Source organism: Mandrillus leucophaeus, unplaced genomic scaffold, assembly GCF_000951045.1.
Source record: "Mandrillus leucophaeus isolate KB7577 unplaced genomic scaffold, Mleu.le_1.0 Scaffold849, whole genome shotgun sequence".
NCBI lineage: Eukaryota > Metazoa > Chordata > Mammalia > Primates > Cercopithecidae > Mandrillus > Mandrillus leucophaeus.
In genome coordinates this window covers 389,160-411,247 of record NW_012109241.1, presented here as the reverse complement: position 1 = coordinate 411,247, position 22,088 = coordinate 389,160, and the positions used below count along the sequence as shown (strand labels likewise).

At 38.3% G+C, this 22,088-nt stretch overlaps 2 protein-coding genes across 4 annotated transcripts in view; one reads left to right on the top strand and one right to left on the bottom strand.

Annotated features, from left to right (window-relative positions):
• The window catches only part of CCT6B (chaperonin containing TCP1, subunit 6B (zeta 2)), a 33,331-nt gene extending 14,118 nt beyond the window's left edge, over positions 1-19,213 (bottom strand). Inside the window, exons 1-7 of one of the 3 annotated variants that reach the window (XM_011968584.1) lie at positions 18,961-19,213; positions 17,309-17,372; positions 16,300-16,434; positions 12,210-12,383; positions 9,387-9,490; positions 790-900; positions 478-637 (exon numbers count right to left, since the gene is read on the bottom strand). In XM_011968584.1, the coding sequence (XP_011823974.1) occupies positions 478-637; positions 790-900; positions 9,387-9,490; positions 12,210-12,383; positions 16,300-16,434; positions 17,309-17,372; positions 18,961-19,097 (885 nt within the window). In that variant the 5' untranslated portion in view covers positions 19,098-19,213. The remainder of the gene's footprint in view (positions 1-477; positions 638-789; positions 901-9,386; positions 9,491-12,209; positions 12,384-16,299; positions 16,435-17,308; positions 17,373-18,960) is intronic. The other 2 variants (XM_011968585.1, XM_011968586.1) reach the window with 2 other exon arrangements.
• A 26-nt stretch (positions 19,214-19,239) lies between these two features.
• On the top strand, positions 19,240-20,870 carry ZNF830 (zinc finger protein 830). Its single transcript, XM_011968583.1, has 2 exons — positions 19,240-20,570; positions 20,718-20,870. The coding sequence occupies exon 1, from the start codon at positions 19,271-19,273 to the stop codon at positions 20,387-20,389; it is 1,119 nt and encodes a 372-aa protein (XP_011823973.1). The 5' UTR covers positions 19,240-19,270; the 3' UTR covers positions 20,390-20,570; positions 20,718-20,870.
• Positions 20,871-22,088: the final 1,218 nt, after the last annotated feature.

Below are 22,088 nucleotides of genomic sequence, written 5' to 3'. Positions count from 1 at the left end.
ATGACAGAACAAGACCCTGTCTCAAAAAAAAAAAAAAAAAAAAAAAAAAAAAAAGAGTGCTTTATGCATACTTCATATTTTGTCACACATAATAATAAAAGGATGAATATTTAAGATAAAATTTAATAAAATTAATAAGTTTTACCATTTCATCAAGACATTCTTAAATGATACTGCCTTTTCTTTTTCACTGCAAGTGTGTGGTGGTATGGCAATAAAGAATGCAATGACTACTAATATAGCTTGGTGCTACTGCTTCGATCTGTGCTAAAGTGCCAGCAGTTTTACAGATTGCTTTTGCAGCATCATTGCAAATGTCAACACAATGTAAAAGGTGTATTTATTATTATGAAAATAGTTTTTGACCTCACAAACTCTCTGAAAAAGTCTTAGGGATTCTTAGGGGTCCACAGACCACACTTCAAGAAATGCTTAAGAACTTTTACAAATAACTAAAATCTAAACTTTCTTTCTCACCTTTTGATTAATGATGACAAATCCTTTATTGGACTGAGCACAGACTTTGTCTTTCAGGTCTATTATTTTTTGTACTCTATCTTCAATAAATTTTCTTTCAGCTTTTACCAATTTCTCTTTCTCTTCTGCAGTCTTATAAAAGAAACCAGAGCTCACCTCTCTAAAAGATTAATAAAAACCAGCTAGTAAAGGCAGGAGAAAAAAGGAAAAAAGGTAGAAATAGTCTACACCAAATATCTGGAAGGAAAGAAAGATTTTAAAACACCTTTAGAAAAAAAATTTCAAAAGTTATAAAGAGAAAGTAACACGTACGTTTTTTCATATTCTAGTGAAACGTTGCAAATAAGGATAAATGCATCTTCTACTCGCTTCTTCATATCTGGATGACGGGCACCATGATCCAAAACTAATCCTTGGATCAACCTATTAAAAATATTAATGTTTCATACTTTTAATATATACTCTAAAATTTGGTATAAAATTATCATTATAGTATTAAAGTTATACCAATACTTCCAGGACACACATTGTTTCCTTGTACCAATTTTAACAGTTTTTGATGTTTTTGTTTTTTGTTTTCAGAGATGGGGGTCTCGTTATGATGTCCAGGCTGGCCTCAACATCCAATCCTCCTGCCTCAGCCTCCCAAGTAGCTGGGACTAAAGGAGTACGCCACCTCACCCACCTCCATGCATTGACTTTAAACCTAACATATAATTAGTAAAATTAGGAAAGAGAATCTACTTTAACACAGTGTGACTATAAAGTCACAATAAAATGTCAAGCCAGAATTATTTTCTAAGTTATGTGATTAAAAAATATGACACAGCTTATCAAGTAATGAAAGGTATGTATACAATGAGTTTCTTAGGAACATTTATTCAAAATGATTATATAGAACAACTAAAAACTGTTAACCTAAATGTCCAACAATAGGGTATTATTCAGCAAATAATGACCCAACTATTTGATGGTTATAAAAAGTATGTAATAACATGGAAAAATATGTATAGGGCTAGCTGATAAGCATAGAATGACAAATTGCATATGAAGCATGACTATAACTGTTCTTTTTAAAAACAAACAACTTGGCATTAAAAAGAAAAACAATGGGAGGGACCTAAGAGTAGGGGTTATGCATAGGTAGTAGGAATATAGATGATTTGGAAAGGAGGTGTTTCTTCCTGTTTTCCAAATAATCTTTCAAGAGTCAATATTTTTATAACTTTATAAAATTCATTTACAAAACATTTAGGGGACGAATTTCTACTCATGAATCCTTTATAATGACTTTTTGTTATATATTTTAAAAATATTTTGTAGTAGTTCAACATAATTATAAGGAAGTTTTCAAAATTTTACTTTAACTAGATTACTCCACCTCTTAACAGAATGTAAACATATCTAGGAAGAAACAAAAACACTATGTTCAACATTCCTCACTTTTCAAGCCTTCTTCACTTTCCTCCCTCCCTACTGTCAGGAAATGACATTGTTTCTTTGAGAAAATAGAAACATTGTCCCATTACTACTTCTACCAATCCACTTGCACTTGAACCTGAACCTCCTTCTACTATGAATGAGCTGTCCATGTTCCTCTCTATGGGTAACCTCTCTACTTGTGTACTGGACTCCATTTCCTTCTCTGTTCTTGCACTGTCCCCTAATCCCCCACATCAATTCTTCTCACCTAAAGGACCATTCTTACCAGCATACAAACTTGCAGTAACAATTCCTGTCATTAATACAAAAAATCCTTCTCCCTCAGCCCCATTCCCATATTCCTTTCTAGCTACTGCCGCATTTCTCTGTTCTCCTTTGTAGCTACACTTCTCTCAGTAACCATTCTCTCTTGAGCCCACCTTCAGTCTGACTTTTATTTCCACCTCTTTATTCAATCAGTTCTCATTAAAGCCACTAAAAAAGTAAATGTTTTCCAAATATAACAATCAACTCTCAACTCTCAGTAACAGCAATGTACTCACACTTTCAGCAGCATATGACACAGCTGATTATTGTCTCCTTGCAATACTTTCTTCTTTTGACTTCTGGGGCACCACTCTCCCTTGGCTTTAATGCCTCATTGACTGCCCCCTTCTCAATCCCTTTTGCTGAATCCACCTCATATTCTCAAACTCTAAACATCCAACTTCCCAGGGATCATGCTTTAAACTTCCTTTACTACATTCACTTCCCAGATGGTCTCATTAACTCATGGCTTTAAGTCATTTATACACTAATGATTCTCAAATACATACTTCTAGGGCAGACCTCTATTCTAAACTCCAGACATCTCTCCAAATTCCTACTCAACATCTCCACATGGATGCCTAATAGGCATCTCAAACATAACATTCTCAAACTGAACTCTGGATTTATCTCCCCAAATCTGCTCCTCCTAGTCTTCTCCATCCCAAGAAACAGCACCTCCACTTTTTCTGCTGATCATGAAAAGGCCTAAGAGATATCCCTGACTGCTCTGTTTCTGTCATGTCCTATGTTGAACCCTCAACAAATCCTATTGCCCTTTCCTTCTAAGTACACCCTAATCCAAACCATTTTCATTTCTCACTTGTACTATACCAACATTCCTAATTGGTCTCTGGTTTCTGCCCTTGGCCCTCTTTTACCTCCCAATCAGCCATTTTGTATGTATTCCCCACGCAAAATCCACAGATAACCTTCTGAAATATAAATCAAGAACTTGTTATCCTTAGCAATAGTAGGCTAACTGAGATCAATCCTACTATCAAAAACAACTAAACATGCTGGCTTAAAAGCAAAAAAACCTTAGCAACATTGAAGAGCTATGAGATAGTATATAATTACTAGGCCAAAACTGAAATAAAACAGAAACTCCAAAAGGTAAGCAGAGAACTGCAGGAACAGTAGGTTCTTTTATCTTAAAGTCATTTGACAATCCAGGCAAATCTGAAGTTTGGTTTCAATGTCTTCACAATGAGAAGAAAACAGAAAGCCCAGAGCTCATTCAAGGTGGAGTGTCTTACAGGAGACTCTCTTCACATTAAGTTGGAACCACAAAGGCTACACACTCATGATTATCCAGAAGGAAGCCAGAAATAATCAGCCCTCACATGGACTTACAGTTGGAATTCAAGTCAAATGGATATTCCCAAAAACCTCAAACTGTGAATTTAATTTAAAGTAGTCCCTAGCTCCTTGAGGCAGCAAATGCAAATCCTCTCTGCAGAAAGGCAGCTTCATTCTAGGTCTCAAATTATTTCTACCAATACCTTTTTCAAGCACAATGAATGGCACATATGAAAACAAAGCATGATGAGTGAGAACCAGTAAAATACAATAAACACCAGAAAGGGACAAGTCAAAACTTTAGATATTATAATTATCAAACATTAACTATATGTTTAAAGAAAGAAAAAAGGGCAAGTTTGGAAAGATTTGCAAGGAATAGAACACCATAAAAAGTAACATGGCAGATTTAAGAAACAAATAGAACTTCTATAAATAGTAAATAAGGATATCCACACATATACACACAGATATAAAAAATTCAAGAAAACAACAGACATATATCCATATGTCTAATAAAAGAATATTACAATGTTTATAGCAGCACTATTAATAATGGGCAAAAACTGCAAAGTACCTAAATGCCAATCAATAGCAGAATGAATAAACTGTGGTATATTAACACAAAAAAATACTAAATAGCAAAGAGAATGACCAATCTACTAATCACACAGAAATACAAATGAGTCTCACAAACAATGCTAAATGAAAAAGGTCAGAAACAAAGAATACCTACCTTATGATTCCTTATACAAGTACGAAACATATAACAATCTATGTGGTAGAAATTCAGATTACTCTAGAAGAAATATGGCTGAAAGGGAGCAAAAGAGGGGCTTTTAAGGTACTAGTAGTTCTGTTTCTTGTAAGAGTGCTGATTACACAGATATAGTCAGAAAATTAATCAAGCCATATTGTTATGATACTTGCATTTTCAGTGTGTATTACACTTCATTAGAAAGTTTATTTTTAAATCAAGGGATTTTAAAGTAGAAAAAATCAAGGGTTTTAAAGTAGAGTAGACATCGTTTAAGAGAAAATTGGGAAACAACAAAATATATCACTAGAAATTATCCAGAATGCAACACAAAAGACAACAAGACAAAAAGTACATAAAAAACTAAATTAAGAACATCAAGCATACATTTAGTTGGAGAAGGAGAAGGGATGAACAAAACAAATGCTTAAACAGATAATAGATGGAAATTTTCCAGAATCTCATAAAAACAATAACACTCAAAAACCCAGAAAATGTCAACCAGAATAAACAAAAAGAAATCCATACCTAGCTACATCATAGTAAAGGTATACAATACCAAAGACAAATATCTTAAAATCACCTAGGTAAATAAAGGACTCATGGCTAATATCTGTACAGCAATAATGAAAGCTAGAAAACAATAGAACAATATCTTCAATCAGCTGAAAGAAACTAACTGCCAACCTAGTAAACACACAATGAAAGTATCAAAGAATAAAGCTAAAGGCATTTTCAGGCAAAGAAAAACTGAAAGTATACCTCCAACAAACTATCACTAAGGAAAATCTATAGGATGAACTTTAGGCAGAAGAAAAGCAATCCCAAATGGAAGGCTGAGATGCAAAAAGCTACACAGATGGCTGGGCACGGTGGTTCACACCTGTAATCCCAGCACTTTGGGAGGCCGAGGCAGGTGGATTGCTTGAAGTCAGGCGTTCAAGACCAGCCTGGCCAACATGGTGAAACCCCATCTCTACTAAAATACAAAAAATTAGCTAGGCGTGGTGGTGCATGTCTGTAGTCCCAGCCACTTGGGAGGCTGAGGGAATCACTTGAACCTGGGAGGCAGAAGTTGCAGTGAGCCGAGATCAAGCCACTGCACTCCAGCCTGGTGACAGAGTGACACTCCGTCTCAAAAAAGAAAAAAATAAATAAATAAGGATAAGTAGAAAGTATAAAACAAGATGGCAAACTTTTTAATTTGCTTTTTTTAAAATTTTAATAGCTTTTTGGGGAACACGTGGTGTTTGGTTACATAAAATAAGTTCTTTAGTGGTGATTTCTGAGATTTTGGTGCACCCATCACCCGAGCAGTGTACACTGTACCCAAAGTGCAGTCTTTTATCCCTCATCATCCTCCCACCCTTTCCCCCAGGTCCCCAAAGTCCACTGTTAAGATGGTAAATTTTAAATCAAATATATCCATAACTGTATTAAACATAAAGGATTAAATGCTCCTGTTAATAAAGATTATCAGATTGAATATTTTAATCTACCTATATGACACAAAAATCATGTAAAGAGAGAAACAGTGAAAGTAAAAACATACACAAAGATATGACAGGCAAATACTAATTAAAAGAAAACTGGGCTGGGCATAGTGGCTCATGCCTATAATCCCAGCACTTTGGGAGGCCGAGGAGGGTGGATCACTTGAGGTCAAGAGTTTGAGACCAGCCTGACCAACATGGTGAAACCCCATCTCTGATAAAAATACAAAATTAGCTGAGTGTGGTGGCACATGCCTGTAATACCAGTTACTTGGGAGGCTAAGGCAGGAGAATCACTTGAACCCAGAGGAGGCAGAGATTGCAGTGAGCCAAGATCGCACCACTGCACTCCAGCCTGGGTAACAAGAGCAAAACTTCAACTCAAAAAAAAAAAAAAAACCCAGATGGACCTGGCATGGTGGCTCATGCTGTAATCACAGCACTATGGGAGGTCGAGGCAGGTGGTGGATCCCTTGAGCTCAGGAGTTTGAGACCAGCCTGGGCAACATGGCATAATCCTATCTTGACACAAAATACAAAAATTAGCCAGACATGGTGGCATATATCTGTGGTCCCAGCTACTCAAGAGGCTAAGGTGGGAGGATCACTGGAGCCCAGGTGGTCAAGGCTGCAGTGAGTCATAATTGTGCCACTGCCCTCCAGCCTGGGTGACAGAGTAAGACCCTGTATCAGAAAAAAAAAAAAGGAAAGGGAAGGAAAGGCCAAAGGCAAAAGGCAAAAAGGCAAAAGGCAAGGCAAAGCAAAGCAAAGCCAGGCACGGTGGCTCATGCCCACAATCCCAGCACTTTGGGAGGCAGAGGTGGGTGGATCACCTGAGGTCGGGAGTTCAAGACCAGCTGGACCAACATGGAGAAACCCCGTCTCCACTAAAAAAAAAAAAAAAAAATACAAAATTAGCTGGGCATGGTGGCACATGCCTATAATCCCAGCTACTTGGGAGGCTGAGGCAGAAGAATCGCTTGAACCCAGGAGGCAGAGGTTGCGGTGAGCCAAGATCACACCGTTGCACTCCAGCCTAGGCAACAAGAGCGAAACATTATCTCAAAAAAAAGAAAGGAAAGGAAGGAAAGGGAGGGAGGGAGGGAGGAAGAGAGGGAGGGAGGGAGGAAGGAAAGAGAGAGGGAAAGGAAGGAAGGAAGGAGGGAAGGAAGGAAGGAGGGAAGGAAGGAGGAAAGGAAGGCAGGCAGGCAGGCAGGCAAGCTGGTACAACAGCTTTTAACATGTAAAGATTTTTTAATTATAATTATCAATATCAGATACATTATACTTTTAAAGATATTACTAAAAAAAAGTTGCTTCGTATCAGTACAAAAGTTCAATGCCCCAGGAAATATGTAATAGTTTAAAAACTATGCATCTAAAAAGATTGTCTCAAGATACATAAAGCAAAACTCTCAAAACTAATTTTTATTCAGTTTTATTCAGTTTACTCAAAACTAAAGTAAAATATAAACAGGTGCACAATAATATTGAAAGATATTAATACATTTCACTCGGTAATTGACAGAATAAGCAGTCAAAACATCAATAAGGATATAGAAGTTCTGAACAACAGGATTAACAGGATACCTTGATCTTAATGGACATGTATATAAAATTGTACCTACCAACTGCAGCATACATTCTTTTCAAGTACACGAAACATAAACATAACAAAAGCTGACTATACACTGAGCCATAAAGCAAGTGTCAACAAATTTCAAAGGAGCAAAAATCTCATAGAGCATATTCTCTGACCATAACGTAATTAAGCTAGGTATCAGTAATAACTAAAATTTCCCCATGTTAAGAAGCACACTTCTAGTTGAAATTAGAAAATATTTTAAATTGAATAAAAATTATAAGATTACACATCAAAACTTGAAGGATGCAGCTGAATAGTACTTCGAGAAAAATGTAAGGTTTTAAGTACTGTATTCAAAAGCAGGAGACTGAAAATTAATAACCTAAGTAGCTATCACAATAAAACAGAAGCAGCAAAAAAGTCCCCACAAAATTCCAAAAAAGCAAATTAATAATAAAGAGAAAGACACTGTGAAACAAAAACAAACCTCTGGGAAAAAATTATCAAAAAAAGGAAAGGAAGGCATAAATAACACCAGAAATAAATGGTGATACCACTATAGATCCTGCAAACAGGATCCTTATAAAAATTGTATGCCTATAAGGATATTTATGAACATTTTATACCAAAAATTTCAGAGTTAACCAAAATGGACACATTTCTTAGAAAACGTTACTTACCAAAATGATTCAAAAAATAAGCAGAAAACCTAACTAGTCCTATAGCCATTAAGAAAATTGCATGAGTGGGGCCGTGAGCGGTGGCTCACACTTGTAATCCTAGCACTTTGGACGGCGGAGGCAGGTGGATCACGAGGTCAGGAGTTCGAGACCAGCCGGGCCAACATGGTGAAACCTGTCTCTACTAAAATATAAAAAAATAGCCGGGCGTGGTGCCACGCACCTGTAGTCCCAGCTACTCAGGAGGCTGAGGCAGGGAAATCACTTGAACCCAATAGGTGGAGGCTGCAGTGAGCTGAGATCACGCCATTGCACTCCAGCCTGGGGGACAGAGTGAGACTCCACCTCAAAAAAAAAATAAGAGAAGAAAAAAAGAAAATTGCATGAGTAATAAAAAATCTTCCCTTTTCCAAAATAATTATCAAGGTGAAAAACAATGAGAGGAAGGAAGAACCTACAAATTAACAGAGACTTAAAAAGAGATATCACCTAAGTGCAGTATACAGACTGTGTGTAGATCTTAATCCAAACAAAACTGAAAAAAATCTGAGACAACTGTTATACAAATTAGACTATAAACTGGAAATGTGATGGTATTAATGAGTTATTAATTTTTAACGTGTTATCATGTTTTGTGGATGTATTAGGTAAAAGCAGGGGGTTTATGTTTTATGGATTACATGATATTTAGAGGTGGTATATGATGTCTGAATTTGCTTCAAAATAATCCAGGGTGGCAGGGGGAAAGAGGGAGGGGTATGGTTGAAATAAGATTGCTTCATATATTGGAAATTGATAAAGATAGCTAACAGGTATGTAGAAGTTCCCTATTCTGTTCTCTCTATATATGTTCACAATTTTCTATAATACGAAGTTTTAAAACAGTAAATCCAAAATCAACAAGGTACTCCATAATCTGGCCCCTTTTGCCTCACCTCCTCTCCCTGTGCTCCAGGCACACTGTAACAACCCAGTCACACTTCTGCCTCAGGACCTCTTCAGAGGTCATTCCTTCTGCTTAGAACCCTCCTGCTCCAGATGTGCACATGGCTAGCTGCCTTGTTTCTTCAGAGACCTCTTAGCTCTTTAGGTTCTTATCAGAGTGGCCTTCCCTGTCCACTATAAAATAACACACATGATTTTTTTTTCTATTTAAATTAGAAACATAAGCTTCTTTGGGAAAGAAATTCTGTTCTGTTTACTCTTCATTCCCATCACCCAGAGCAGTGACTTAATATATGTTGAATGAATATATTTATGTTGAATAAAAGTAATAAATTTAACAAAAGAATATCTTTAAAAAATTCTAGAACCCATATGTTGTCAAAGCTTATGTAATTTACTTTGTATCTGTTCCTAATTTATGCTTCATCTCCATGATTTCTACCATGAAGAGATCAATAGGGTAACCTGGTCTTCTAACAGCCAAAACAGAATCCACCACAGCCTGAAAGAGAAGTGAATGAGAACAGTAAGTTATTTGGACTACTAAAATAAACCAATGGCCCAAACAATCTATCACCAGACTAAGGAGATAAAAGCCTTCAGGATTCAAAACATAGGGCAAGACCAATATGTGCCACTTTATTATGGACACTAATAATAATCAATGCCAGCAGACACTTTAGAGTCTAAAGAAACTTCAGAGATCGTTAGGTCAAAACCTTTTATTTTATACACAAGGCAACTGAGATAAGACCTTAAAAAGTTACAGTTTGTAAATAAGACCTAACAGCTAGTAACAGGGCCAGGACTAGAATTCAGGGCTCCTTAACTGCCAAGTGACTACTCTTTCTATCATACCAAGACTATCCAAACTTTTCCACCAAAGGGCACCTTAATGGAAAAGAAGGAAATATAATCTAAAGTAATAGTTCCAATTTGCTGGCTATAATAACAGGAAATTTTAAAGTATCATGTTTGATCATGAAGTTTCCATGTCATCCCATAATATGTTTATCTCAATGTAAAAATAATGTTTTCCCCAAAAATTGTAAAGTAAAATTGACACTTCAAAAAGATACATCTCATTTATTCTGACACCTATGACCAGGGATATACAATTTAAGAAGCATAGCACAACACACCTTATTGCTTAGCTCAGAAAATGATATAAAAATAATAAATAACTGCAGAAATTAAGAGGTAAGTTATAACTACCCTAAAATATACATAAAGCAGAAAAAAATGGTATATTAGAACACTTTGCCTAATATTTTAGGCAAATTTTAGGTAACATATTTTATTTTAGAGGCAAATAACAAATAAGACAAAGGCCATTGGATAGTGAGAATATCGGTGTTTCTGTAACTCTAAAACAGAATGGGTGCCCTAGCAGCATGAAGATTTTGAGCCATTTAAGTACTCTAACAGCAAAAAACACAGCAGAGCCTTTCTTCTGACTCTGCTCATCAAGAAATTGTCTGATCTTAAGCTGATTTCCCAAGTTGGTTTTTTTAATGGTAAGGAGAATCGACCAGAAACAACTCAGGTATTCCAGTACATTTGGCATTTGTAGTTCTCAAAGTAAATTATTAAGATAATATTCTGCTTTGTATGTCAATGTTTTATGAATTTGTTTCCTAAGAATTTATCATTCCTGGTAAACAAATATATTCAAGTTTCAGAAACTACAAAGCTGAGAAACAATAAGGATATCAAATCATTGCCACCTGATAAAAGCCTTCCCAAAATATACAGCCAATCTTATCTTTATATAAAACACATTTTTTTTTTTGGTTTTCTTTTTTTTTTTTGAGACAAAGTTTCACTCTGTCACCCAGGCTAGAGTGCAGTGGCATAATCTCGGCTCACTGCAAACTCCCCCTCCCTCCCGGAGTGAGTCTCCTGCTTTAGCCTCCCAAGTAGCTGGGATTACAGATGCCTGCTACCATGCCCAGCTAATTTATGTATTTTGAGTAGAGACAGGATTTTACCATGTTGGCCAGGTTGGTCTCAAACTCCTGACCTCAGGTGGTCTCCCTACCTTGGCCTCCTAAATTGCTGGGATTACGAGCGTGAGCCACCATGCCCGGACTATATAGTATATATTCTATCTTTAGAAATAAACAAAACACTGGCCAGATGTGGTGGCCCATGCCTGTAATCCCAGCACTTTGGAAGCCCCAGGCAGGTGGATCATTTGAGGTCAGGAGTTCAAGACAAGCTTTGGTAACATAGTGAGACCCCCATCTCTACTAAAAATACAGAAATTAGCTGGGCGTGGTGGTACGTGCCTGTAATCCCAGCTACTTGGGAGCCTGAGGTAGGACAATCACTTGAACCTGGGAGACGGGGGTTGCAACGAGCCAAGATCATGCCACCACACTCCAGCCTGGGTGACAGAGTAAGACTCTGTCTCAAAAAAATTAATAAGTAAAAGAAATAAACTACACAAATATACATTTCCAAGATGTGAATATTAATATATTAATATATCACATCACTCACATTTCATTATATTGGTAACCTTATCTACAAGGTACACTGCTAAAAATACTATCTCATGTGTCACCTTACATAATAAAATATGGACCTCTAGGTTTAAAAAGACCAGTATACTATTCAAGAGCTTCCACAGGAGATGATCTGCAGGCAGCGAAACCTCTCCCAACTATCAAGTCACATTAAAAAAAAAAAAAGACCTAGTATGAGGCCGGGCGCGGTGGCTCACACCTGTAATCCCAGCACTTTGGGAGGCCAAGGTGGGCGGATCACTTGAGGTCAGGAGTTGGAGACCAGCCTGACCAACATGGTGAAACCCGCTCTCTACTAGAAATACAAACATTAGTTGGGCATGGTGGCACATGCCTGTAATCCCAGCTACAGGCATTAGCTGGGAGGCTGAGGCAGGAGAATCGCTGGAACCTGGGAGGTGGAGATTGCAGTAAGCCAAGATCATGCCACTGCACTCCAGCCTCGGCAACAGAGTGAGACTCTGTCACACACACACACAAAAAAGGCCTAGTATGATACTTCTGAAAATTACAAATACTGTTCTCACCAGTCAAATCTAATCTACAGTTAGGCCTATACAATAACTGTCTGTCTTCCGTATTTTATGTCCAAAAAACCACATGCAAACCTTGATTATCTTACAGAAAAAATAAAAATATCACCATGCGCTAGGCTGTATTTATTCTGAATGCAAAAGTTTAATAACATACCTCTGTTAACACATCAGCCAGTTCAGCATGAACTTTAGTTCGTAATGATGTTCTAGCTACATCTAAGAGGATTTTTCTTTTCATCTCCTTTGTCACTTTAACTTCCTCCAAAACTTCAAGTGCTTTTATCTTTGCAGCTTCAAATCCTTCAGTTATTATTCTAGGGTGCAGGCCCTGTTACATCAACGTAAAATTATAAATTATAAAATAAGTCATCCAATGTAAAAGTAACCAACCTGTCTGATTAATATATTATGCCCAAAAACAGTTACTCACATTAATGCCATGATATATAAGTGTACATAATCTATAAGTCATTTTAGTGCTTCATACTTGAAATAATCTCAAACTTACAGTAAAGCTTCAAGTCTAGTACAAAAAATTACAAAAGTCCTTTTTATTTCCAAAAATTATGACTACATTGTTGGCATGTGGTGCCCTTCTGAATGGGCACACACAAAAATATTCTTTTCAATGCAGAGGAAAAGAACCCCCACTGAATTGGGGAAAAGTGGCAGACTGAACACTGTGGTGTCTACCACTTCACCAAGTGATCAAAGTTAACATCACAGTAATGAGAGAGACAGGCATTACATGCCTGCTGATATGATGCATTCAGTAGAACACAACACTTCTGTGGTATTCCTGCCAACAATCTATAACCTAAGTTTAATTGAGGAAATAGGCAAATCCACATTGAGGGACTTTCTACAAAATAACTGGCTGGTACTCCTTAAAAGTAGCAATATCATGAAGCATAAAAGGCACCTCAGGAACTAGTCTAGCTTAAAGGATACTAAAGGAACACGACAACTGAATGCAATGCATGAACTTAGATCTTTTTTTTTCTATAAAGAACACTATTAATACAAATGGTGAAATTTGAATAGAATGCAGATTAGATAATACTAATGTATCAATGTGTTGCTGTTATTAATTTCCTGGTTTTTATAACTATACTGCAATTATATAATTCCCTGGTTTTAAGAAACATACACTAAAATATTTAGATCACGTCTGCAACATAGAGTTTAAAAAGAATATGTACACTGATACTAAGGAAGAGAACAGGGCAGGCAGAGAATGAGAGAAAAGAAAATAAGAATCTGTGTAAAAAGTATACAGGAATTCTTTGTAGTGTGCTTGCAACTTTTCTATAGGTCTAAAATTATGACAAAATATTTTTAATAGTATTTTTTGTTCCATAAAATAATACACAAACTTGTAAAAGCTAGCACTTGGTCTAATTCATTCCCTTACTTCTTTTCTTTACATCAATCCTATAATAATCTTTAAAAGTTGACATTGAGTATTTGTGCTGGACATGACTAAGACTTTTACACGAGTTATTTAATTCTCTAGCCACACCATGAAGTGGGTATTATTATTTTTCCTGTTTCACAGATAAGAAGACCAAGGCTTAAAGGGATAATGTAATTTGCCTTAGATGACCAAGATAATAAGAAGTGAAACCAGGTTGTTTAAACCCATGAGACGTGACTCTAGAGTTATTAACCATTTTCATAAATGTCTTCAAGCTAGGACCCCACAATCTTTCATCCAGATTACTATGAAAACCTCTGGTCTAGACTCCCTTAAAACCATCCCCCAAATATTTAAAATGCCAATCTGACCGTATCAGTCATTAGTATGTTTCTATGTTTGGTATGTAATACCACTGGATGAAGTCTAAGCTTCTTGGTTAGCATACTATATGCCCTCTGTGATCTGGCTCCCACTTCCCTCTCCAGCGTCTTCTCCACTACTGTTCACATCCCTTGAAATTCCAGCAACATCAAAATGCCTGTAGCTTCATACAACACCATGTTGTTTGTCTTCTCTGTGACTTTGCTTATGTTGTTCCTTCTGCCTGCAAAGCCATTCTCCTCAACCCTCGCTTTTTTGTCTAGTTCACTTCTCCTCATCCTGAAGATTTAGGCCAGGTCTTACTTCCTCCAGAGAGTTCTTCCTGACTGCTTCAGGCTGGTTTAGGATGTCCCTCCAGCCTCAGTGATTCTATCATATACTGTGCCCAGCTCTATCACTGTACGGTCACAGAGTTTCATAATGTCTGTTAGCATCTCACCCTTGCCAAACTCCTTTCTTCCTAACCCAACCCTAATTTGGTTTGGGTTTCCCTCTCCCACTTGTGCTTTGGAGAAAGCTGATCTTATCCCAAGCTCAAGGAGTAGATCCTGATTAGTCTAAGTCAATTCCCATAAAAACTGTTACTGGCTTGGGATGGACATAATACTAAAGTTGGCCCAATCTTACCAAAGAAAAGCCTCCTGAATGGCTTTATCTTGCCCTCTGCCTAATTTCCTCTGACAGTCTTTCTTCTCTCTCCTCTGTCCTGCCCTCTCCTCTTCTCTCTCTCTCTCTTTTAGAGACTGAGTCTCACTCTGTCACCCAGGCTGGAGTACACTGGTACGAACATGGCTAACTGCGGCCTGCACCTCCTGGGTTCAGGCAGTCCTCTTGCCTCAGCTCCCCAAGTAGCTAGGACCACATGCGGAATGCCATCAAGCCTAATTTTTTTTATTATTTCTAAAGACGGGGTCTCACTATGTTGCCCAGACTGGTCTCAAATTCCTGGGCTCAAGTGATCCTCCTGCCTCAGCCTCCCAAAGTGCTGGGATTACAAGCATGAGCCATTGTGCCCAGCTAGTCTTACTTTTTTTTTTTTTTTTTTTTTTTTGAGATGGAGTTTCACTCTTATTGCCCAGGTTAGAGTGCAATGGCACAATCTCGGCTTACTGCAAACTCCGCCTGCTGGGTTCAAGCGATTTTCCTGCCTCAGCCTCCTGAGTAGCTGGGATTACAGGCATGCGCCACCACACCTGGCTAATTTTGTATTTTTAGTAGAGATGAGGTTTCTCCATGTTGGTCAGGCTGGTCTCAAACTCCCGACCTCAGGTGATCCACCCACCTCAGCCTCCCAAAGTGCTGGGATTACAGGCTTGAGCCACCGTGCCCGGCCTCTTACTTTCCAGATGGAAATACTCTTAGGATGAAACAACACTGTGAGTGGAAGAGCTAAGAGACAAAGAATCTGTGTACTTGAAGACTGAATTTTATGACCAGACAGTCTGCCTCATCTCTCCATTTTCTATTATGGGAGATAATCATTTTCTTATTGTTCAAGTGAGTTTGAGTCAAGTTGTTTACAGTCAAAAGCATCCTAAGTTGCAAGTACTGAATTAATAGAAAATTCCCAATACTAAACGAAACACAGAGAATCATTTTTGACAAGGTTATGCTTTGCTGAAATGGTCCCTGAAAGACAGAAAAAGTTCAGATACGGAGAAAAGAGATACTTAATTAGAGAAAGGTAGAAACGTACATGATGTTTTCAGAGGCCAGTGAATGGTGGAGTCTGGCTGAAGTAGATGATTTATAAAGAAAAATGAAACTAGAAAGGAAGGTAAATTCACAATAAAGAAAACCTTCAATAATTTTTCTCCAGTTGTTTTACAAGGGTGCATAATTTGGTTTCAACTTTATCTATGGTGTTTTACTTTCTTAATTACCCATGGATACATGGGTAATTTTTTACTTTTTTTATGTCTCTTAAATATTTCATTTTTAAAAGAGGTATATAATTCCAATAAAAGGCAGTATTTTGGCCAACAAAGTTCATTATTATTTCCATTTATAATTGTCCAAGAATATCTTAATTAAAATTAACTGTCTAGGCCAGGCGTGATGGCTTATGTCTGTAATCCCAGCACTCTGGGAAGCCAAGGCTGGTGGATCACCTGAGGTCAGGAGCTCGAGACCAGGCTGGCCATGATAGTGAAACCCTGTCTCTAATAAAAATACAAAAATTAGCTGGGCATGGTGGCTTGTAATCTCAGCTACTCGGGAAGCTGAAGCACGAGAATCGATTGAATCTGGGAGGCGCAGGTTGCAATGAGTCGAGATCCTGTCACCGCACTCTAGCCTGGGTGACACAGTGAGACTCCGTCTCAAAATAAATAGTTAATTAATTAAATAAAACAAAAATAACATCTAAAATGCAATCACTTTACTAGTTAAAAAAATAACTTGCCATTCAAAATAACATATAAACTCTGTGAAATTCTAATACCTCAGAAATGTACAGATCAGCTTGTTTCAATAACTCTCCAATAATTAGAACATTTGAAGTAGTACCATCTCCTGTGACGTCATCCTGAGCTGTTGCTACTTTTGCTATCAAGGAAGCTGTTGGATGTTGAATTTGCTGGAAAAAGCAAGCAACAGATTTAAAAAGAGAGGATGAGATAAGAAAGTAGGTCACCAAAAACAAGATAACCTAGGGGTCAGCAGTAAAATTAAAAAATGAAATAAGCTTCATTCTACAAGTTTACAAGTTTTCTAATATCAATACCTAAATGTCAAGTCCAAAATTTTAAAAGTGACAGGTAATGAGGTCTGAAGATTTCATAAGTCTTTGCTTCAGAATGCAATGACATTTCTAAAATAAGATTAAATCCTTCAATCTCAAAATGAATACATTTATTAAACTTGCAAAGGATATTTTTATTTTTCCATAATTACAAAGAACATAAGGCAGTACCCTAAAAGATATTATTAATTTATAAGTATGCCTAAGTATACAACGTATGTATAAGTATACAAAGACTTGGAAAGAGCCAGAAAAAAAAACTCTTTTTTTTTTGAGACAGTGTTTCACTCTGTCACCCAGGCTGGAGTGCAGTGGCATGATCTCAAGTTCACTGCAGCCTTGGCCTCCTGGGCTCAAGTGATCCTCTTACCTCAGCCTCCTGAGTAGCTGGGACTACAGGCACATGCTACTACACTGAGCAAATTTTTTTTTTTTTTTTTTTTTTTTTTGTAGAGACGGGTTTCACCAAGCCTGGTCTTGAACTCCTGGGCTCAAGCAATTTGGCCACCTCAGCCTCCCAAAGTGTTGGGATTACAGGAGTGAGTTACCACACTCGGCCAAAAAAATTTTTTTATTGAAGTCTAATTCAACAAGCATATCTCAAGACTGCAGTATTTAGCTGACAGCCTTGGCTTACAGATACACAAGTTCTACTATGCTCCTAATTAAGGCTTATTAAGGTTTATTAAAGTCAGCAGCATCAGCTCACCATCTCTTGGAGCAGCACATTGCCATCTTTGGTGAGTTTGATGTCACCTGCACCAGAAACAAGCCTGTTCAGAGAACAACGATATTAACTTCATGTGGTAGGAAGACACTCCCAGTGCTTGCCATCCCATTATCCTCAACAGAGGGAACTGGGCTTGGAAAACTACTGTACCATGGGAATATGCCATGGTAATTACCACCATTTGCAGCTCACAGAATCATTTCTCCCCAAATGGACAGCTTATGGCGATTTCATTCCAAATGGACCATTTACAGATTTAAAGATAAAAGCAGTTGATGAGTTATGAAAAGTGGTTTGGTCAAAGAATACTTGAAAGTCTACAAAGCACAAATTTGCAAATTTCCTGCAGGTTTTTATTTTGGTGAACGTTTTCATTCAGTCAGTCACTCTAGTTTCCCTCATCCCTGCATTTATTAGATCACCAAGTTCTATCAATTCTACTACCTAAATATCTCTTGAATCTGCCCCCTTCTCTCCATCTCCACTGTTATCATCTCTACCTTGGATAGCATCCAGTTATCTCCAAACTAAAATATACCCTCCACACATTTTTCTTTCTAAAAGGCAACGTGATTCAGTCAGTTCCCTGATCAAAAGTCCTCCAATGATTTTTATGTTTTTCATCATTTTCAAGTTAAAATCCAAACACAGCAGACACTTGACCTTTCTCAATCTGGTTTATGTCTCTCTTCCCTGACTCATCTACTTTCCGACAAGCAAATCTTCTGGTTCCCTTAATACACCATGTTTTGTTTTTTCTATTGGATTTGCACCATTGGTCTTTCTTATTCCTGAAATTACTCTGCCCAGAAGGCCTTTACTCCCTCTTCCAATCCAAGACTCTGATCAAACATCATTTAAGATGCTTGTCCTTCTGCCATCAGTAATTATTCCCTTTCCTCAGCATAATCATATGCATCTATATATAATTAGCACATCCTACTCTACCACATCTCCTTAAGAACAGAAACTGTATCTTGATCATTTCTGTGTCCCAGCAACTAGTACCTAAGTGACTTATTTTACCATTAATATTAATTTATTTTGTTCATTACTATGAGGATGTGTCTCTCCTCTTATACCCTTTTTTCCTCACTGGTCTCTTTTCCTCACTCTTGTCTAGAGAAAATGGTGCTTAATATATACTGAAAAGATGAATAGATATGAAGAACCACAGAAACAGGGTATTCAAGTAGAAATTGGATTTGACCTCATGCCCTCCTGGCTCCAAATCCTGTGCCCTCTCCACTACAATACATTGCCACACAAAGTACAAAACTAACTACTTGTTGAATTTATGGACTAAAGGTATACAGTCTTAAAGAGCAGAGAAGTTAAATGCTTTATGTTTCCAATAAGACACTAAATTAACTGACTTTCTAACTGCATATGAACCTTGACGAAAAGTAGGGTGTCGGGGGAGCGTCACAATTTCACTCCTGGGGCCTTCTAGGGGAGGCTTTTCTCCTCCACCTGCACCAGGCGAGAAATACCCTCAGGACAGGGATGAGAATGAGGGAAATCAAGCTCGCAAGAACATCCACAGCGCTCCACGGACGCCTGCCTCAGAGGGCTCCAGGACACCCAACAAGCCCCCGGCCGCCTAACGGCCGCTCCAACCGCCGTCTCACATTTTCATGGTGCCTTTAGGACCCAAGTTGGTCCGCAGCACATCCTGCAACCCTCGGGCGGCGCATATATTGACAGACAAAGCTGCCTGGGCCCGCGCCACCTCAGCCTTGGAGTTTACGGCCTTTATCGCAGCCATAGCCTAATCGTTCACAGGAAAAAAAAAAAAAAGCCTTAGTCGCGATTCTAAGCAAAAACGCCAACGCTACGCCACGCTCTCTTGAACCTCGGCCAATCATCGCCCTTACAGGAAGTGACATTATCATGCCTCGCCGGACGGAAACCAGGATCGCTTTGGGTCTGGTCGCCAAGATGGCGTCCTCCGCCTCCGCTAGGACTCCGGCCGGGAAGCGAGTGGTAAATCAGGAAGAATTGCGGCGGTTAATGAAGGAGAAGCAGCGTCTGAGCACCAATCGGAAACGGATAGAATCTCCATTCGCGAAGTACAACCGTTTGGGGCAGCTGAGTTGTGCCCTGTGTAACACCCCGGTTAAGAGCGAGCTCCTGTGGCAGACTCACGTCCTGGGAAAGCAGCACCGAGAGAAAGTGGCCGAGCTGAAAGGCGCGAAGGAAGCCAGCCAGGGTTCGTCTGCCAGCTCAGCGCCTCAGACCGTCAAGAGGAAAGCGCCAGATGCAGACGGCCAAGACGCCAAGAGAGCGAAGGCCACCTTGGTGCCTCAGGTACAGCCCTCCACATCTGCGTTGCCCACCAACTTTGACAAAATAGGAAAGGAGTTCATTAGAACGACTTCCAGTAAGCCTTCAGGACTCAGTTTACTCCCCGATTATGAAGATGAGGAGGAGGAGGAAGAGGAGGAGGAAGGAGATGGAGAAAGAAAAAGGGGGGACGCCAGCAAGCCGCTGTCCGACGCACAGGGCAAGGAGCACTCAGTTTCTTCTTCGCGGGAGGTAACAAGTAGTGTGCTGCCAGACGATTTCTTTAGTACTAATCCTCCCAAGGCCCCCATAATTCCTCATTCAGGGTCAATTGAGAAAGCAGAAATACATGAAAAAGTGGTGGAAAGGAGAGAAAACACCGCGGAAGCGTTACCGGAAGGTTTTTTTGACGACCCTGAGGTAGATGCAAGGGTGCGAAAGGTTGATGCCCCAAAAGATCAGATGGACAAAGAGTGGGACGAATTCCAAAAAGCCATGAGGCAGGTCAACACTATTTCCGAAGCCATAGTTGCCGAAGAGGATGAGGAGGGACGGTTGGACCGCCAGATTGGGGAGATCGATGAGCAGATTGAGTGTTATCGACGGGTGGAAAAGCTACGGAATCGCCAGGATGAAATAAAAAATAAACTTAAAGAAATCCTGACCATAAAAGAACTGCAGAAAAAGGAAGAAGAGAATGCTGACAGCGATGATGAGGGGGAACTACAGGATTTGTTGTCTCAGGATTGGAGAGTGAAAGGGGCATTGTTATAAGGTTTTAAAGACCCAAGGTTTCTAACAGCCTCTGCTATTGTATAAAAGTGCTGTCTCTCAGTAGTATATCGGTTACTTCATGCCTAGAGATTGGGTACCTGGATTGCTAAACTGGATTGTTAAGATAAAATGAGCCAGTGAGCTACAGCACTTTGGAAAATTTGTGTAAAATGTTTTTGAGGTAAAGTTGTTTTTGAAATTTCTGAAGTGTTATATACCAAAATGCCAACTGTTCCACAACAGACTTAACTGTATACTTTCGTTGTAAATATTGTACATAGTTAAATCTATATTAAGTAATTCTGTTTTGAATTTTTTTAATTAATAGAAAGACCAACCGGCAAACTTTTAAATGAATGCTCACTGTGGTATTTGTAATGTATTTATCTTCTGAACCCTACATCAAGTTGAAAAGGTTTGTTTTCTTGTTTCTTTGGTTTTTTTAGAACACTTCATGAACACATAAGTCATTATAGGTTAATCAGTTCTCTTAGTATGCTTCATTTTAAAAACAGAAAAATATATGCCAAACACGATCAGCCTCCGTAAACCAGTTTCCCTGGACTAGACCAATGCTGCTCAGATGTGGTTGCACATGAGAATCACCTATGAAGTATTAAAATAAATTCAAGTGTCTGAGGCCTTCCCCTTCAATAAATCTGGGATGAGGTCCAGGCAACTGTGTTTTTTAAAGCTCCCAGGTTATTCCAATATATGCCAGGATTTAAAGAGTAACTGCCCTAAATCCAGAACCCATTTATGTTTTTCTTTAAATAATATTCCATAAATTTGCTGTTTCTTGAATGAAGGAAATATTATCTTTTATTTATTTCATCCAGCCTTAAATTTTGTTATTTGGTGGTAAATTAGAGTTCCTTGTTTGCAGGTCCTATCTATTGTAGAAAGAATATTTAAGTTGTCTTTCCAGCAGTAACAGTTGGCTCTTGCTGGTCATTGATAGTTTAAATCACTCCTTCCTTTAGAGATTGAGGTACTCAAATAGGAAAAGGGACTTAGCAGTGTTCTGGAGTAGAAATGCATACAGCATATTCAAATAAAAGTGAGCAATAATAATAATAGCTAAGACCTATATAGTTCTTAGTATGGGCCAGGTATGGTTGTAAGTGCTTTACATATATTAACTCAATCTAGTTTCCCTAAATTCCTTTTTTATGGAGAGGAGTACCAAGAGATAAGGTTTGAAAAGCTTTGAATGCTAAGTGAAAACTTTTTATGAAGTTCATATGAAAATGGAGGTTTTGAGCGAAGAATGACATCTGCAAAGAAATATCATGGAACATTAACAGTATATAGAATGGAATGAACACAGGGAGGGTAGAAGGAAACTAGGAGCTATTTGAAAACTATATTTTCAAAAGCGAGGTGACAAGACTGATTAGCTGTGGATTGGGAGAAAAGGAATAGAAGTGAAAGATTTTCAAAGGAATAGCTAAATTTTAGTGACTAGAAGTGGAAGAAGAAAAACAGGAGGGATAAGTACGGAATTCAAGATTTTGTTTGTATTTAGTGTCACTGCCTAAAAGGAGTTATCTAACACTTATTGAACAGTTGCTGTGTACCACAAATTATTATTAATAATTGTCCTGCTGCCTTTGGCAGTCTTCTTCCTTGAGCTGTTAGCTGATCAGTGATAGCAGCTTCCATTTGATGAGACATGGCTTGCTTGCCTCAAATGTGT